At 44.6% G+C, this 16968-nt stretch overlaps 1 protein-coding gene across 3 annotated transcripts in view; it reads right to left on the reverse strand.

The window, feature by feature from the left end:
- The window catches only part of PEX14 (peroxisomal biogenesis factor 14), a 138728-nt gene that overhangs the window by 12173 nt on the left and 109587 nt on the right, over positions 1–16968 (reverse strand). For 2 of the 3 annotated variants that reach the window (XM_061187107.1, XM_061187108.1), the window contains one exon: positions 15920–16048. The exons of the other annotated variant lie outside the window; for it this stretch is intronic. In XM_061187107.1, coding sequence (XP_061043090.1) covers positions 15920–16048 — 129 coding nt within the window. The remainder of the gene's footprint in view (positions 1–15919; positions 16049–16968) is intronic. 3 annotated transcript variants of the gene reach the window in all.

The raw sequence follows: 16968 nt of genomic DNA on the forward strand, positions 1-16968 counted from the left end.
ACGTCCAGGCCACCCAGCTGCCTCCTCTCAAGGGACCAGCCACTGGGCAGGGGGCGGCGGGGGGGTGGTGGTGGTGCATGGGTCACTGTTTCCAGAGCCATCAGTGGTGCAGGACACCACCAGTCTGTGGGCTCAGACCAGGTGCCAGGACAGTGACCCAGAAGGCACCCGCCCGAGGCACCTGCTGCGACAAGGACCTGGGATCTGGAAGTGGGTCTCGGAGAGAAGGTGAGGGAGGAAGAGCCACCGCACTCCACACGCGGCCGGGCGCCACATCTCCTCCGAGACGGACACCTGTGGCTCCAGCCGTCCCCCTCCCCTGGGCCTGCAGGTACCAGCCACGTCCTGGCGCTTCATGACCAAAGGAGCGCAGGAGAGGGGCGGTTCTTAAAGTCCTTGGCAGGATGTGAGCACATGGGGAGGAGGGGCTGCTGGCATGCAGTCTGATCGGGAATCCAAGTGGCAAAGACCTCCAAGGGGGCGAGGAGGATGCTCCCTCCTCCCTGAGCTGCTGAAGGGGGCTCTCAGGAGGCAGAGACGACAGTGATGGGAGAGCCTGGAAGACTGTCTCTCCCTGGCCACCCGACCCTGCCCCCGCCTGTGGATTCCACGCGAGTTTCCCAATGTGGCCCAGCCCAGAGTCTCCTGCACAGACTGTGATCAACTCCCTTCTTGAGCTTACAGTTTTTGAATAGGTAATACACACTCATGGTCTAAACATCACGCAGCAGACGTCAGTCTACTGCAAAGAGGCTTCCTCCACCACCAAGAACCACTGTGTTAATAGTTTCTTCTTTATCCTGCAGAGAATTTTTATGCAAGTATGAGGCAACACACATAGGCATTATTTTCCTTCTCTTTTCCCCTATTTCTCATTCTTCTTTTTTGCTAAAGCTGCATAATATTCCATTAAACCAATTCCCTATTGATGGACATTTAGATGATTTCCAGTCTTTTCCTATTTCACACAATGCTGCCATCAGTGAGCGTGTACATATGGCATCTCATGTACATGTACAAGTCCATCTGTAAACGTGAACTCCTAGGAGGCTGGGCCAGAGCAGTCTGAGATAGCCCGCCAAACTGTCCTCCACGGGGGCTGAACCAGTTCATTCCCACCTGTTTCCTCACAGCCACCCCAACATAATGCACACACACAGATTTCTGCCAGTATTAGAGCAAAACAACAGTACCTCCCTCTAGCTTTAATGTGCATTTACCTTATTACAAGTGAGGACTGAGCAATCTTTTCATCTGCATCTCCTTTTTGGTATACTGTATGTTCCCTACTTTTCTACTCAATTTCTTTATTAATTTCCTTCCTCAATTCATGGAAACTTCTTATACAAGAGGGAAATTAGCCCTCTGTCTGTGAAAGGAGTTGTAAAAATTCTTCCTAGTATATTTTTCTTTTGACTCTGCTTATGGTCTGCTTTTTGTGGCATAGAGCGTTTTCATGTTTACGTAAACTTATCGATCTATTCTTTTACGAGTTCTGGGGTTTGGGTCACGACGAGCCAAGACTCCCCACTCCTCTCCAGGGTTGCACAGTGACACTCAGGGTTCACATCTACACACTGTCTCCAGAAGGGAGCTCTGCTGCTTTGACCTGCAGTGAACACCCCCATCCGATGCGGAGCGACATAGAGAAGAGACCGCTGATCGTGAAATGGAAAACTCTGAGACCACTGAGGTAGACCTTTCACTGTGACCCTGAGAAGCCAGGAGGCTCCAGGTCCCAAGCAGGCACCTCTCTCGGCTCAGCCTGCTCTGCTCTGAGTGCCTTGATTCCAACATCTGGTGCAAGTTCATTTTTAGGAGGAAAAAGCGAAGACAGAGTAACCTTGCCACTTTTCAAAAGAGTCGCTGTCGATTGAAGCCCCACGCTGTTCCGTGGGGCTTCAATCCACACCCAGAACGTCCATCTGTGCTGCAAAAATCCCCAGAGAAAGTATTCAAAATGGGCACGTGTCCAGAAAGTTCTACTCACCAGTGACTTCTCAAATACCCACTAAATATCTTACAGGAAAACAGTTGCAACTGGGCTGAAAACTGGACCAGAACCCAAAGTTTGCTGCATCCTTCTTCTTTCCTGCAAACACACAGTGCATGCCTTGAGAAGTGCAGCCCCTCGTTCCGGGTACCAGAGCCGAGGCTGAGCAGATGCTGGCAGGTCAGGAGTCCAAGAACCAGGACCCCTCCTACAGCTGCTCCCCCCTCTCCAGAGCCTGACCTCCTCAAGCACCAAGAAACACCTGTGGCTCCCTGCCGGCCGCACCTTCACCCCCGCACTGCTCCTTGTTTCTGCCGTGCTCGCGTTAAGAGCATTTTATTGCCCCCTGGTTTTCATTATTAATGAAAAGGGACCAGAATGATCTTTCCTAAAGTTCAGAGAGTCTATAAAGACAAGAAGCTGAAATGCCATTTTACTCGTTTTGGAGATGTGTGATACAATCCCGTCTTGTGGCAAAATGAAAAAAGAGAAAAACTAAGACGGAGATAACTCTTATCCACCGCACGCCTTTCAAGGGGTACAGACCAGGGCAACTGAGAAAGCACTCGGCATGACCCCAAACTAGCTCAGACCCCAGCCACGACCACCGGGAGCCCTCCCTGCTGCCCACCCTGGGGCCAATTTTTTCCAAGCCCAGTGCAGACCCCCAATGAGGGAACCCAGGGCACCTCGGAGCTACAGCCTCTTGTCACTATGCTCCTGAATGTCCAGAAAATACAGTCAAGGGCAGAAAATAGGGCCAGCTGCTCTTCTGCTCCAGCTCAAAAGTAAGGGAAGTGGAATGAATGAGCTTTTCAAAAGCTTCAGTGCCTCTAGCCTGACAAGGACGCCCACCTGCAGACAAGGCAGACTGGGGGCCAAGCTGGCAAGAGGCCTGGTTCCACACCACCACCAGATGGTCCCAAAGACGGTTTTCTCTTCTCATCAAGCACAGACCATCTGACTGAAGGTGGCAGAGCTTTGCTAGATTTTTTTTTTTAATATTTTTATTATTTCACTTTTAAATGGTGAATTTTATGTTAGCTTTCTAGATTTAAAGAACCCAGGGGCAGTGAACATTGATACATCAGTCATAACAGGTGTCTGTCAGCGAGTTTCTCAGAGACACCAGCATAATAAAAATGAAAAGACTCAATAATTTTGACATTCTTAGGACAACAAGAGAAAAGGAAGAACTTGAGTGAAGTTTGGGAGGTGTATGGGCAGAGAAAAATGACTTAGAATATACAGAGAAGGCTTTAAGCAAAAAAGGGTGCCTTGAAATTGTGACATACAGAATGCGTTGCCTTGGGTGCCTGCCTACATTTTTCCACAGGCTTAGGAACAACAAGGTAAATAAACAAGTTCGTGAACTCACACCGTTTACCCAGGCCTACCTGTCAGCATCACTGCATGAAGAGAATCAGTAATCTCACTCATAGGATAGTTTTTTTGACTTCTCTTGTGTTGCTAATAATTGTGGCAATTCAGTGCTCGGAATAATCTCTCTACATCTTGTCACTTTGCCTATCTCGATGAGGTAGAAAAGAAAGACAACTCAAGTTTCATCAGATTTATCAAGGGTCTTAAAGATTTTCTAGCCCAAATCGCTCAATGGACAGATGGGGAACAAAGACTCTGAGATATTATGTATATGCCTGTAAGGTAACAGGTAGTTCGTGCCAAATTAGAACCTGGGTCTTCTGAATCCCAAACTAGCACACTTTCCACTGTTACACATGTATCATCAAAGGACCTTTAAATAGTAGAACTCTATTGAAGTACCACTCTCTATACTTCTGGCCACTTAAATAAAAATTTACTGAAATCCCCAAAAAACAAAAAACAAAAGATGAAGTACCCAGGGACAATGATATTTTTTACTGTCATTCAGATTCCAATTGTCTCCAGCACTCGCCCAACGGGCTTGACTCGCCAACTCGCCGAAAGGCCCAGCGCTTCACCAGCACCTCATGGCTGGCCTCTCCTGAGGAGGAACAGGCAGTCGGCTGCGGCGGCATTTGTCATCCTGCGTAACTGAGCATTTCTGGGACTGCCTTCATGTCTGAGGCTGCAACGATGTCAGAGGTCAGACTACTGTAGGGGGAAGAGCGTCAGGTTCTTCGGAACTCAACGCCTTCCTTACCCTCCCAAGGACGCCATCAACTAGCCTGAGCTCTGACAGTGTCCACAGGGCCTGCCTGCCCAAAAGGCTAGGGCTTCCAGTGAATCCATGGTGTATGGCAGCCGCCTCAGGGGCAGGAAAGCTGAACCCCAGGGCTCCCTAACCCTTCACCGAACACCAACTAAACCAACATTACTCAGTTCCTTTACTTGTATCTCAATCTACCAAGAGAGTCTCACCTAGCAGGCGAGAACAGACATCACCAAATAAGGACACACATGTGGAGCGGGAATCGCGCACACAACACAGCATGAAACCACCGACTCAGGGACTCTCGGACACCAAGGAAATCCCACAATCCAGTAAAGAGTCATCAACAAAAGAGAGCTGAAAGCGGTCATGAAATCATTCTGCTGAGACAATCTGGATCCAGTGATGTACTGGCTGACTACAGGGAGACGCTATCAAGTCCCTGGGGAGGCTGGCAGCCTGAGCACAGGGCAGTGGCAGACACTGGGCAAGCCTAGCTGCGGTCCCCTCCAGGCTCTTCAAGGCTGCAGCCGTGACTCCACACAGCAGTAGCTTCTCAAATCATCCCATCAGCTTTGTTCGCAAGGCACGCTGAAAACTGAATGATGAGAGGCGCATCCACAGTGAGGTACTGGAATAAAGCCAGTCCGCCAGATCAGTGCTTGTTACAGCAAAGGACTGCCAGGCTAAATGCACAGGGAGACTGGTGACCAGCTGAAAGGTACCACAGGCCGAGCTGTGGATGGATGGCTGGCAGCGGCCAGAAAGACAAACCGACCCAGAGCACAGCAACTAGTAACAGAGCAGCTCTGCTCCGAACAGAAGCACCTGGGCAGCCTGGAAGGCAAAGGCACCACAGCAGCCCAACAGAAATCACATCTGAAAACCCAAGGCCTGTCTTCACATGAACGTCCTGTGAAAGACGATTTTTTCCACTTCTCATGGGCTGCAATGCTATCAGCAGTGCCATCTTTAGGCAGGAAGGACACTGAGAGGCATATCCATATCCTCACTCACAGACTAAAAAATATGAGCTCTAATTAAACTGTAAGAATTCAGAAGAGTCCAGAAATGGACCCACGCTTGTGTGGTCAACTGATTTTTGACAAAGAAGCCAAGGCAGTTCTATGAGAAAAGGATAATCTTCACAACAATTGTGCTGGGACAACTGGATACCTGTAGGGGGGTAAAAAATGAACCTTGACCCTTTCCTTACACCATACATAAAACTTAACTCAAAATAGATCATACACCTAAAAAAAAAGAAAAAACTGTAAGAAAACAGAAAACACAGAAGAAAATCTTTGCAACCTTGGGGTAGGCAAACACATCCTAAGATACAAAAAGCATGAACCAGGGACTTCTCTGGCAGTCCAGTGGCTAAGACTTCGCCTTCCAATGCAGGCGGTGCGGGTTCGATCCCTGGTTGGGAGCTAAGATCCCACATGCCTCCAGGCCAAAAAACCAAAACATAAAACAGAAGCAATATTGTAACAAATTCAATAAAGACCTAAAAAAAATGGTCCACATCAAAAAATCTTTAAAAAACAAAACAAAAAAAAGCATGAACCATAAAAGGAAAAAAAATGATAAAATGGACATCATCAAAATTTTAAGCTGTTGCTTTTCAAAAGGCACTGTCAAGAAAATATCTCCATAAGCTGGGAGAAAACATCTACAGAACATATATCTGATAAAGGACCTGTAACCAGAATATATAAAGACCTTTTACAACTCAATAATAAAAAGACAAACAAGGTGATTTTTAAAAGTGACACTTCACAAAAGATACATGAATGGCCAATAAACACATGAAAATATGCTTGACATCACCAGTCATTAGAGAAACACAAATTAAAAGTACAATGAGATTCTACTACCTACACATTAGACTGGTTAAACTTAAAAACTGAGAATACCAAATGTTGACAAGGATGTGGAGCTACTGAAATTCTCACACATTGCTGACGGGAATGTAAAATGGCACAACCAGGAGACTTCCCTGGTGGTCCAATGGTTAAGACTCCACGCTTCCGCTGCAGGGGGAGAGGGTTCGATCTCTGGTTGGGGAACTGGGATCCCACATGCCTCGTGGTGCAGCCAAAAAATAAAAATAAATTTTTTTTAAAGAATAATATAGAAAAAAAGTTAAAAAAAAATGAAATGCCACAACCATTTTGGAAAATAGGTTTACAATATCTTACAAAGTTAAACATACACCTAACATGTGACTAAGGCATTCCACTCTCAAGTATTTACCTAAAAGAAAGGAAATATCTGTGCACACAAAGACTTATTGTACACGAATGTCATAGAAGCATTATTCATAATAGCCCCAAACTGGAAACAACCCAAACAGCCACCAATGGTCAACGGATAAACAAATTGTGAAATAACCATACATCGGAGTCACGGGAGTTAGCAAACTCTGCCCAGGTGGCCAAGTCCCACCTCATCCTGCTTTTTTTTCAGCTGTGAGCTCAGAATGGTTTTCATATTTTTAAAGGATGGGGGGTGGGGGGGTATATGTGACAGAAACGTGTAGTTCACAAAGTCTAAAATATTTTCTACCTGGATCAATCTCAAAAGCATTACGTTAAGATACAAAAGACTATGCGCTGTATGATTCCATTCACATGAAATTTTAGTCTTTCGTTATAGTACATGAAACTATAGTATTGGTTACACGAGGTGAGTTACAGTATGTACAACTCATCAAAGTGTACACTTAAAATGGATTAATCTTATTGTGTATAAATTATACTTCAAAATAGCTGATTAGAGGGCTTCCCTGGTGGTGCAGTGGTTAAGAATCTGCCTACCAATGCAGGGGTCACGGGTTCGAGCCCTGGTCCGGGAAGATCCCACATGCCACGGAGCAACTAAGCCTGTGCACCACAGCTACTGAGCCTGAGCTCTAGAGCCTGCGGGCCACAACTACTGAGCCCGTGTGTCACAACTACTGAAGCCCACGCACCTAGAGCCCGTGCTCCGCAACAAGAGAAGCCACTGCAATGAGAAGCCCGCGCACTGCAACGAAGAGTAGCCCCCGCTGGCTACAACTAGAGAGAGCCTGCGTGCAGCAACGAAGACCCAAAAATAAAATTAAAAAAAAAAAAAAAAAAAAAAAGCTGATAAGAAAAAAATTAAGAAGCCAGAAATATAGAACTGCCATATGAGTGAGCAATCGCACTCCTAGATGGCTACCCAGGAGGAATGAGAACATACGTCCACACACTTGCCCACACACGCCCTCAGCAGCATGAGTCCTGTGGCCAAAACTGGAAACAACCTAAATGTCCACCAACTGGTGAACTGACAGACAAAATGTGGTCCATCCACACAATGGAATACTAGTCAACAATAAAAAGGAAGGAAGTAGTGCTACATGATACAACACGGAGAACCTCAAAAATATGCTAAGTGAAAGAAGGAAGGTACGAGGGATCACGTACTGTATGATTCCATTTACCTGAAATGCCCAGCAAAGGTAAATTTACAGTGGTGGAAAGTAGCTTAGTGGTTGCCTGGAGCTGGAGGTAAGATTAACAGTAAATGAGCACAAAGGATCTTATTTGGAGAATGAAAGTGCTCTAAAACTGACAGTTCAGTAAAGTTACTAAAAATCATTTGATTGGACACTTGAAATGGCGGGTTTTATAGTATGTAAAATATACTTCAATAGCTTAAAAAAAATTTTTAAATAAGGCTAGAAACAGACCCATGTATATATAAACAATTGCATTTTGATAAAGGGACACAAAACTCACTGGGGACAGCATAATCTTTTGAACATCTGGTGGTGGCACAAGGGGACAGCCATTAGGGAAAAATGAACCTTGGCCTTCAAATTACACCATACACAAGTTAACTGATAGTGAATCACAGATCTCAACATAAAAGCTAACACTATAAAACTTCAAGAAGAAAACACAGGAGAAAATCTCTCCAACCTTGGGGTAAGCAAAGGCTTCACAGGTAGGACACAAAAACCATGAATTGTTAAAAAAAAAAAAAAAAAAAAAAGATAAATGGATGTCATCAATTTTTAAATCTTTTGTTTTTCAAAAGGCAACGTAAAGCAAAAGAAAAAGCTAGCCACAGACTGGGAGGAAATACTAACCATGCATACACCTGACAAAGAACTTGAATCTAGAACATATAAGAACTCTTCCAACTCAATAAGAAGAAGACAATTTAAAAAGGACAAAGATTGGAACAGACACTTCACAAAAGAAGATATGCAAATGGGCAACAAGCACATAAAAAGATGCTCCACATTAGTCTTCACAGAAATGTGAACTCAAACGACTGAGTTTCCACTACACACACATTAAAGCTGCTAAAATTAAAAAAACTAAAAATAGAACTACCATATGACCCAGCAATCCCACTACTGGGCATATACCCTGAGAAAACCATAATTCAGAAAGAGTCCTGTACCAAAATATTCATTGCAGCTCTGTTTACAATAGCCAGGACATGGAAGCAACCTAGGTGTCCATCATCGGATGAATGGATAAAGCAGATGTGGCACATATATACAATGGAATATTACTCAGCCATAAAAAGAAACGAAATGGAGGTATTTGTAATGAGGTGGATGGAGTTAGAGTCTGTCATACAGAGTGAAGTAAGTCAGAAAGAGAAAAAGAAATACAGTATGCTAACACATATATATGGAATCTAAGGAAAAAAAAAAAGGTCATGAAGAACCTAGTGGTAAGACGGGAATAAAGACACAGACCTACTAGAGAATGGACTTGAGGATATGGGGAGGGGGAGGGGTGAGATGTGACAGGGTGAGAGAGTGTCATGGACATATATACACTACCAAATGTAAAATAGATAGCTAGTGGGAAGCAGCCGCATAGCACAGGGAGATCAGCTCGGTGCTTTGTGACCACCTAGATGGGTGGGATAGGGAGGGTGGGAGGGAGGCAGATGCAAGAGGGAAGAGATATGGGAACATATGTATATGTATAACTGATTCACTTTGTTATAAAGCAGGAAGTAACACACCATTGTAAAGCAATTATACTTCAATAAAGATGTTTAAAAAAAAAAAGACTGAGAATACCAACCGTTAGTGAGGATACGCAGCAACCAGAACTCGTACGCTGCTGATGAGAATGTAAAATGGTACAACCACTTTGAAAAACAGGTTGGCAGTTTCTTATAAGGTGAAACTTACACTTAACCTCTGACCTAGCAATTCCACTCCTAGACATTTACGCAAGAGAAATAAAAACAGACACAGACTTGTACACAAATGTTTAAAAGAGCTTTATTCGTAACAGCTCAATACTGGAAACAGCCCAAAGCTGGAAGCCCATCAACTGGTAAATGGATAAACAAACCACAGTGCGTCCTAACCATGGAATACGGCTCTGTGATAAAAAGGAGGCAACTTCTGATATGCACAACTTGGATGGAGCTCAAAATCATGATGCTGAGCGAAAGAAACCAGGCGTGAGAGGGGACATACTGTGTGATTCCATTCACGCAAAAACCCCAGGAAAGATAAGTCTAATGGGCAGCAACAGAAAGCAGACCAGGAGTTGCCCCAGCGTCAGGGCGGGTTGGCACTGGCTGGGAACAGGTCACGGGGAATCTTCTGGGGTGCCAGAATGTTCTACAGTGATGATGGCTACAGGGCAGCGTACACTTGTTAAAACTCAAATTGTACAACTAAAATGGATGCATTACTTTATGTAAAATATACCTCAATAAAGCTGTTTTTTGTTGTTGTTTTTTTTTAAGTCTGTTCAGATTTTTTTTTTTTTAAAAAGAGAGAGAGCTAAAAGAAGTCAGCAGTGACTGAGAACAGTACCCAGCAGGGTGGGTTCTAAGTTCTCTCTCTGCTCAGTTAAGCAGCTGAGACCAAGGAAAGAAGCAAGAGGTAAGATTTCTAATTCAACTTTTTAAAGGTACCCTGTATTATTTGATACTTACAAAAGAATATAACATTTAGATAAGTTACAAAACATGATAATAAGATGCAATCCTAAACCCACCTACTTTACTGGTTAAAACTTTCCAAATACCATGGAAACTAGCCACATCTTCCTCTTCACTCAGAGGTAACCATTATCCTGAATTTAGTGTTAATTCCAACTCAAACTTTCTATGGGATATAAAAGCTGGGAACACGCCCACCAGAACAAGGATTGCATTTCTCAGCCTTCTTGCAGACAGGTATGGCCACGTGGTTGAGTTCCAGCCAATGGGGAGAAAGGGGAAGGGATGTGGGCGATTTCCAGGAGGTGTCCTTAGAAGGTGACTTGCCCTTTTCCTTCCTTCTCCCTGTTCTTGCTTGTTGGACAGCAGAGAGGACAGCCGGTGCTAGAGCAGTCACACTGGAACACAAGCTGGATGCCAGCCAGGTGTGAGGGACGCAGGGGTCCCTGAGGACCACAGGGCCAGTACGGCAGCCTGGACTGCCTATGTTTACTTAGAAAAAGAGTCCTTTGTTTTGTTTAAACCACTCTTATCTGTTGCAGAATCTTATACAACCAGCACAGGCTGCACTCAGCACAGCCATGATCCCAGCCACCACCCACACCAAAGGCTCTTCCAATGGTCTCAGAAATCCAAGGTAAGGATGTCTCCACTCAGCCTGTAACGCCTGCCCTCTTCAACATCCACACGTGGCATTTATTTGGCATCCACAAGGCATCACACTGGGCATTGCACAAAGCAAACAAAACGGACAGGTGCTGGCCCTTGACGAGCTGCTATTCCAAACCAGTCACATGGACAAAAGAAGAAAAATACCATTGCCTCAAAATTAGAGAAATGTTTCCTTCATATACAAACCAGTAACTTTCATGTAGCAAAAAGTGAGATTTGTGTGCTAAACCGACAGAGAAATGGAAGAGAGAGAGAGAAACGGGAGAGAGTCTTCCCTGTTTAGTTCTTGGTGGGAACAGAGAGGCTGTTCACAGCGCCACCTCCGTTCACACTCACCTCCAGAGTCACTTACACCCTCCCCACCCCCAGCTTCTAGATGCCTCCATGGACCTGCTTCCTCCAGAAGGCCTGGCCTGAGATCAGCACCCTGGGGGTTCCTTTGTTCTTAACTCCAGAAAGCTCTCACCATTCACACCATACAAGATGGCATGGGTTAGCCCTTGCTGTCCTGCCCCAAGCATGGGGCTTCCCTCTACATTAAACCGGGGCTTCCTGAGGCAAGGCCTGTCCTCTACTTCTGCGGCCTGCTCTACACAGAGCACACAGGAGGCCTCACTGACTGGCTACCTGGGCATCAACCCCAAGAGTTGATGGTATTACTCGGCAGCCTTGCAATTCTCAAGCACACGTCCACCATCATTTATTCATTCAGCAAGTGTTTCTGGAAAACCTGCTAAGTCAGAACCTTGGGCCATAGAATAAAAAAAAAGCCTCTGAGCTCAAGAAACTCACAGTTTAATAGGAAGTGAGTAAACATTTCAGTGTAGTGTGGTGGCGAGCAGGGGGCTGATCAAGGCAAGGGGAACCTCCATCCCAGTTGGAATGGAGGCATTTGAAAGGGAGTTACGGGCAGAGCATCTGGACACCTGTTGCATCCAGCACACACCCAGCGTGTCTTCTCTAATTCCCCACGCAGCATCTGCTCCGATGGTACAAATAATTTTAATATTAGTCCAAGAATAATACAGTCAAATAGGTAATACAGCCTCAAAAATAATTACACAATGCATTTCAAAGTAAAAAAGCCATGTGATTTTGACTGTCCTCCGTCAGGGTGATGACCTGGCGGCCACCTCCCTCGGGTCATCTCTTCTGACACTCCTATCCCATGTTGCAGCCGCTCTGACCATCACATGGTTTCACGTCCATGTGGCTTTGCTTTAGCTTGGATGCTCCAGTCCATCCTGTCTGGTCACTGCACCAATCATGCCCCAGGTCCAGTTAGGCAACTCCTGCTCTCTGAGGCGCCCCTTCACCTTGTCTGTGCCACCATCCTGGGCTGACCTCATAGCACTGCTGTGTTCCCTTAACTGTCTTCCCTACTGGACAGGAGGGCTGGAGAGAGAGACCAGCCAGGCCTTAATCGTCCCATCCCAGGGGTCCGGCACAGTGCCTGGCACACAGCAGGCATTCAGTAATCAATGCTCCCTCAGGGACCTAAGACAATCAAGGAAAAGTTTATGTTACTAAACAGGGCCAGAAGAGAAACAAACTGAGAAAGAACACACAACACTCTCTCAGGATTTCTAATGAAATGTCAAAGCCTTTCACCAACCTCAGACATTTACATCCTATTTTAAGAAGAGGCAACTGAAGCTGTAGGTCAGTCTCTGAAAAAGCCTAAATTGTTTACCAAAGACAGTGGGGGGGTGGGGTGGGGAATATTTAAGCCTAAGAAAAATTATTATCATACAAAATTCACACTGGTCTTGCCTGTATTTCAAAGCTACCTTGCTTTCTTGTCTCTCTGGAAGGAAAGAAGAAAAGTCATCTTAGAATGAATGAATCAGTCAAGCATTTACAAGGACTTTATGTTCAGGACTGTGTTAGGTTCTGCACATAGACACGCACACTGATTCCTGCTTCAAAGTCGAACAAAAAGAAACCAAAAGGAGAAACAGAAGATGTCAAATTTCCTCTTGCATCCCGGCCTGACTTTTCCTGAGCTCTACCCGACTTTCTTTTAAGCCCTGACAACTCTGGTTTATTCTCACACCAGGTGACACCAAGCTTCCCCTGGTGTCAACCTCCTCCCACTTTCACAAAGCCTTCTCTGACTTCTCGAGCCCACATTAATTTTTCTCTTTTCTGTATTCCTGTGGAGTTTCTTGTCTGTATAATTAATTTTGGCATTAAATCACAATGTCTTATATTATTATCTTTTTCTTAAGAGTTTATCTTATCTCTCCCAGAGAGCCTGTAAGATTCTTAAAGATCATGTTTTGAATCTCTCATGACACTGTACTGAGCATATAGCAGGTTCTTAATAAACTGATGAACTGGTACCATTTCTGGTAGGTCTCCATGTTCTCTTTGCTGACGCTGGCATTCACTAACATCTCAAGGTCAACCACATTCACCAAAAAGCAGAGATATCAAAAGAGGCACCGAGTGGGACACCTGCCACCAAGCAGGAGGGCGGGCAAGTCCAGAGGTGACGATCCCCGAGCACTGGCCTCCCAGGGGTGGTCTCGGAAAAGCCACGCTTCCGGGAGACATGAGTATTTGGGGCTGAGCCCAGAAAATCCCATTTTCTAGGCTTGGGCTCAGAGATGGAATGTCCTTAAAAAGCCAAGAAATGGGAAGGAAAGGGCTGCCTGAGCTCCAGATGTAAAATCTGCAGGAACACACATGAATGGAGGCCATAAATCCCTCCCAGGACGCAGACAATGCCTCGGTGATAAGCATGCAGATTGCACACCTAGTTCAGAAACTCCCCTGAGTTTGCTTGTAATTAAGGGGGTTAGAAAGGTAAAAAAAAATATATAAACCCAATTAATCATTTAAATACTTAAAGTCAGATTTTTCCCTCACTCCAGGATTAGTATATTTCATAACGCCAGCAGCAGACAGCCCTGGTTTTTACTGGGGTTCATTTTAGAGCATGTTTAAACTAGTCAGATTGAGTGATGCTTCCAGCAACTAATCGCATGTCAAATAAAAGATATTTTATGTAATAAATTACTGCTACAAGTAATTCAAATGTCATTTATCAGTTTTATTATCAGTCAGGCAAAGTCTTGTTTCTCTATATTAATCAAAATCAAGCTATTTTTTTTTTTGGAGTAGTTTTGACACCTCTTGGCAAAAGTACAGAAGTGAAGAGGTAGAGTCACCCCCAAGCTGAGAGGAGCGGGGTAACGGTACAAGAAGAATGAAGCTCGAGGGTGACAACTAAAAAACTCCAGGTATTTAAAATTACCATTACCATTGTTTTTATACTAGCGTCAAAGCAGGAAGGAGTCTGTCTCTAAGAAGACGTATTTTATTTTTAGGGCTGGGAGACTCTTAAAAATACTCCTACCTAAATACCTAAACTCGTAATGCTTCTTCTCAGAGACATCTGGGCAGGAGAGTGATTTAAATGACTGAATCGCCCCTCCCAGCCCCATTCTTTTGCCTCTTCAGAAAGACTAGCAGTTTAACCCTTTGTGCCCACTGAAAGTAGGCAAATGCATGATGCTTTAGGCCAACTCTGTGACCAACAGAACAATTTGTTCTGAGCAAGAAGTTTCCAAGTAGCGGAGAGACCTGTTTGGTATTAAGCCATGGAGGAAACAGCTGGAATAGAACAGATGTGCATTTTAGAAAATTCTGCACCCCAGCTGCCACTGCCCGTCCTCAACAAATCCCATCAAACCCTGGGCCCAAGGACACAACTGAAGAAAAAGTGTGGAGACTTAGCCTCTGGTTTAAAAGAAACACAGAGACTATGTTTAGTGACCCAAAGCGACACAATGGATCGAAAAGAATGTCAGCCAGGACGGAGAATGAGTCCCAGGCTGACAAATAGCTGCCACTGACTCAGCAGCCCCAGTATAAGGCTCATCACTGAGCACTGGTCTCAGAGGTCACACGACACCAGTGGTTTGTTAGACAAGGCGACCACGGATGAGATCAACTTGAGTTCGTGCTACTTGGCCTCACCCATTCAGCCTTTTCCAGAGAGCAAAAGAAAGGTGATATCTAAACGAGACCTGTGACACACAAAGCAGATTCTAACCTATTGCCTGGCCCCCGCGCTGTCTATACGGACAACTGCACTTCCCTAGCTGTGGGAAGGACGGCGAAGTGGGGGCCAGAAGGCAGTTCCAGGCCACGTGGTGGGGATCAAAACAAGTCTGGCATTTTAAATTGCGCCTTTTAAAATCTGATATCTGACACTTTAAAATCATGTTCTGAAAAAAAGAAAACTTCCGAGATAGACCATTAAAATGAAGACAATTACAGAAAAGGCATTTTGAAAGACAGCAGATCCAAGGCTGAAGTCTTATGTTAAACACACAAAACTGAGCAATTTTCCATTGCTTTGGAGTCAATTTTAACCTTTTTAGGTTTTTCATAAGTGACTTAAAGAAGGAGTTCTGCCTATATTTTGGAAGTGTACATTTATTACTAGCTTAAAGAAGCTTTATTGCTAAAAGTAGCTTCCATTTAAAAACAACAAAAACCTCTCATGGGTCACGTTCTCATGTAATAATTAAAAGCTGCATTCAAAAAGGACCTTCACATTTAATGTGAAATTCTCTAAAAGATTGCCACTACATAAATATACATGGTATAGCCAGGACAAGGAAGGAAGGAAGGAAGAAAAGGAGGGTGGGGCGAGGAAGGCTAGCCTAAATCTACTAATATTAACTTTAAAAGATAAAACTAGGAGACAAGTTATTTCAGTGCCCAAACAAGAATGCACCCATAAATCAGATGTTCATGTTCTTATTAGTGAAACAGTAACATGCAAAAAGCACTGATATAAGAAAACGGAAACTGAACCAATAAATACTTTTACAGATTCCTGCTTGAAACCAAAATACTTGAAACAATACAATAAACTCATTTATTCTGGTACCTTGTGTCTTAAACCTTTGTCACATACTTAAAAGTTCGTCTAGAAGAGGATTTGGGTGTGTCACACTCTTTTGGAAAAACCCAAGAGCCATCTCCTACTCCCAGCCCCCCCCCACCCCACCCCCACCCCCGTCACGCTTGCTGAGTCTGGGAGACGTGAAGCGCTGCCCTTTGGCCAGAGTCCTGAATCCCAGGCAAGGTTAAAGCCAGAGTTTGAGCGGGTGACTTACTATATGGCTGCGCAATGAGGTGAGGGGGCTGGACAGGCACCACCTGTGTGGCTGGGCCCAAGGACGCAGGCTCATCGGCAGCCGTGCCCGACTGCTGGAAAGCCAAATCAATCTCTTCATCCGTCAGCCCTGGGGGAGAAGAGGACATAACTGCAGGTGAGTACCTTTTGCCACTGTCCATGGCTGCAACGAAATCATTTGAGAAAAGACCTTAGAGTCACAGGATGCCTAGCATCCTGGTAAGTTGCTTCCCCGATTTCGGATTCTCTGGAACCTCTCTCAGCTGCAATTTAACCTTAAGCGACAGAATATTAGCCTCAACACTGCTTCCAAATGTGGCTCATTCAATTTCCTTAATTTATCCTTGAGTTTATTGCTGCTTTTGAAGTCTCTCCGTACTGCAATTCTCCATTCTTCCCCCGAAAACAGATACCATCAACTGCAAATGTGGCTCATTTTAATCTGTAATGGTGTTAAAAAAAAAAAGAGGGGAAAAAACTAACAATAATGCATGAAAACAGACAGGGAAACGAAAAACTAATTATTGGGTGAGACAACTAATTAGTCTAGATCGTTTCTGAAGACGGGAATAATTTGCTTTATTTTATGACAAATGCAGAAATAAAAAGAAAAATCAGGATTGACTGTGATTAGTATGAATGGGATATAGAATGTAAAGAAGAAAATAAAACAAGAAAACAGATCAAAACAAGGCCAGGCCCAAACTTTCAGATGATTATTACTCTAGACTATCATAGGCTGCCTATATCGCCTTTGGCTAGTTTTTCTTTTTCCTTTTTTTTTTAAAATCCTCCCAACACTCTAAACCACAGTGCACTTGGGACATCAGGAAATTGCAGGGCGCCATCTGCAGTGGCTATGACATGTGGAGAGGCTTTGCCCAAGGAGGAATAAAAGGCAAGTGAAAAACCCAGGAAGACGACATTTCCAGTGGGCGCACAGCTGGAATATTTCAACAGGTCGGAGGCAGACCAGGGACGCCGGCTCTGGGGGAAGAGGATGAGGGCACTGACCAATCCAGAGCATCT

The sequence above is a fragment of the Eubalaena glacialis genome, chromosome 3 (genome assembly GCF_028564815.1).
Source record: "Eubalaena glacialis isolate mEubGla1 chromosome 3, mEubGla1.1.hap2.+ XY, whole genome shotgun sequence".
Classification (NCBI taxonomy): Eukaryota; Metazoa; Chordata; class Mammalia; order Artiodactyla; family Balaenidae; genus Eubalaena; species Eubalaena glacialis.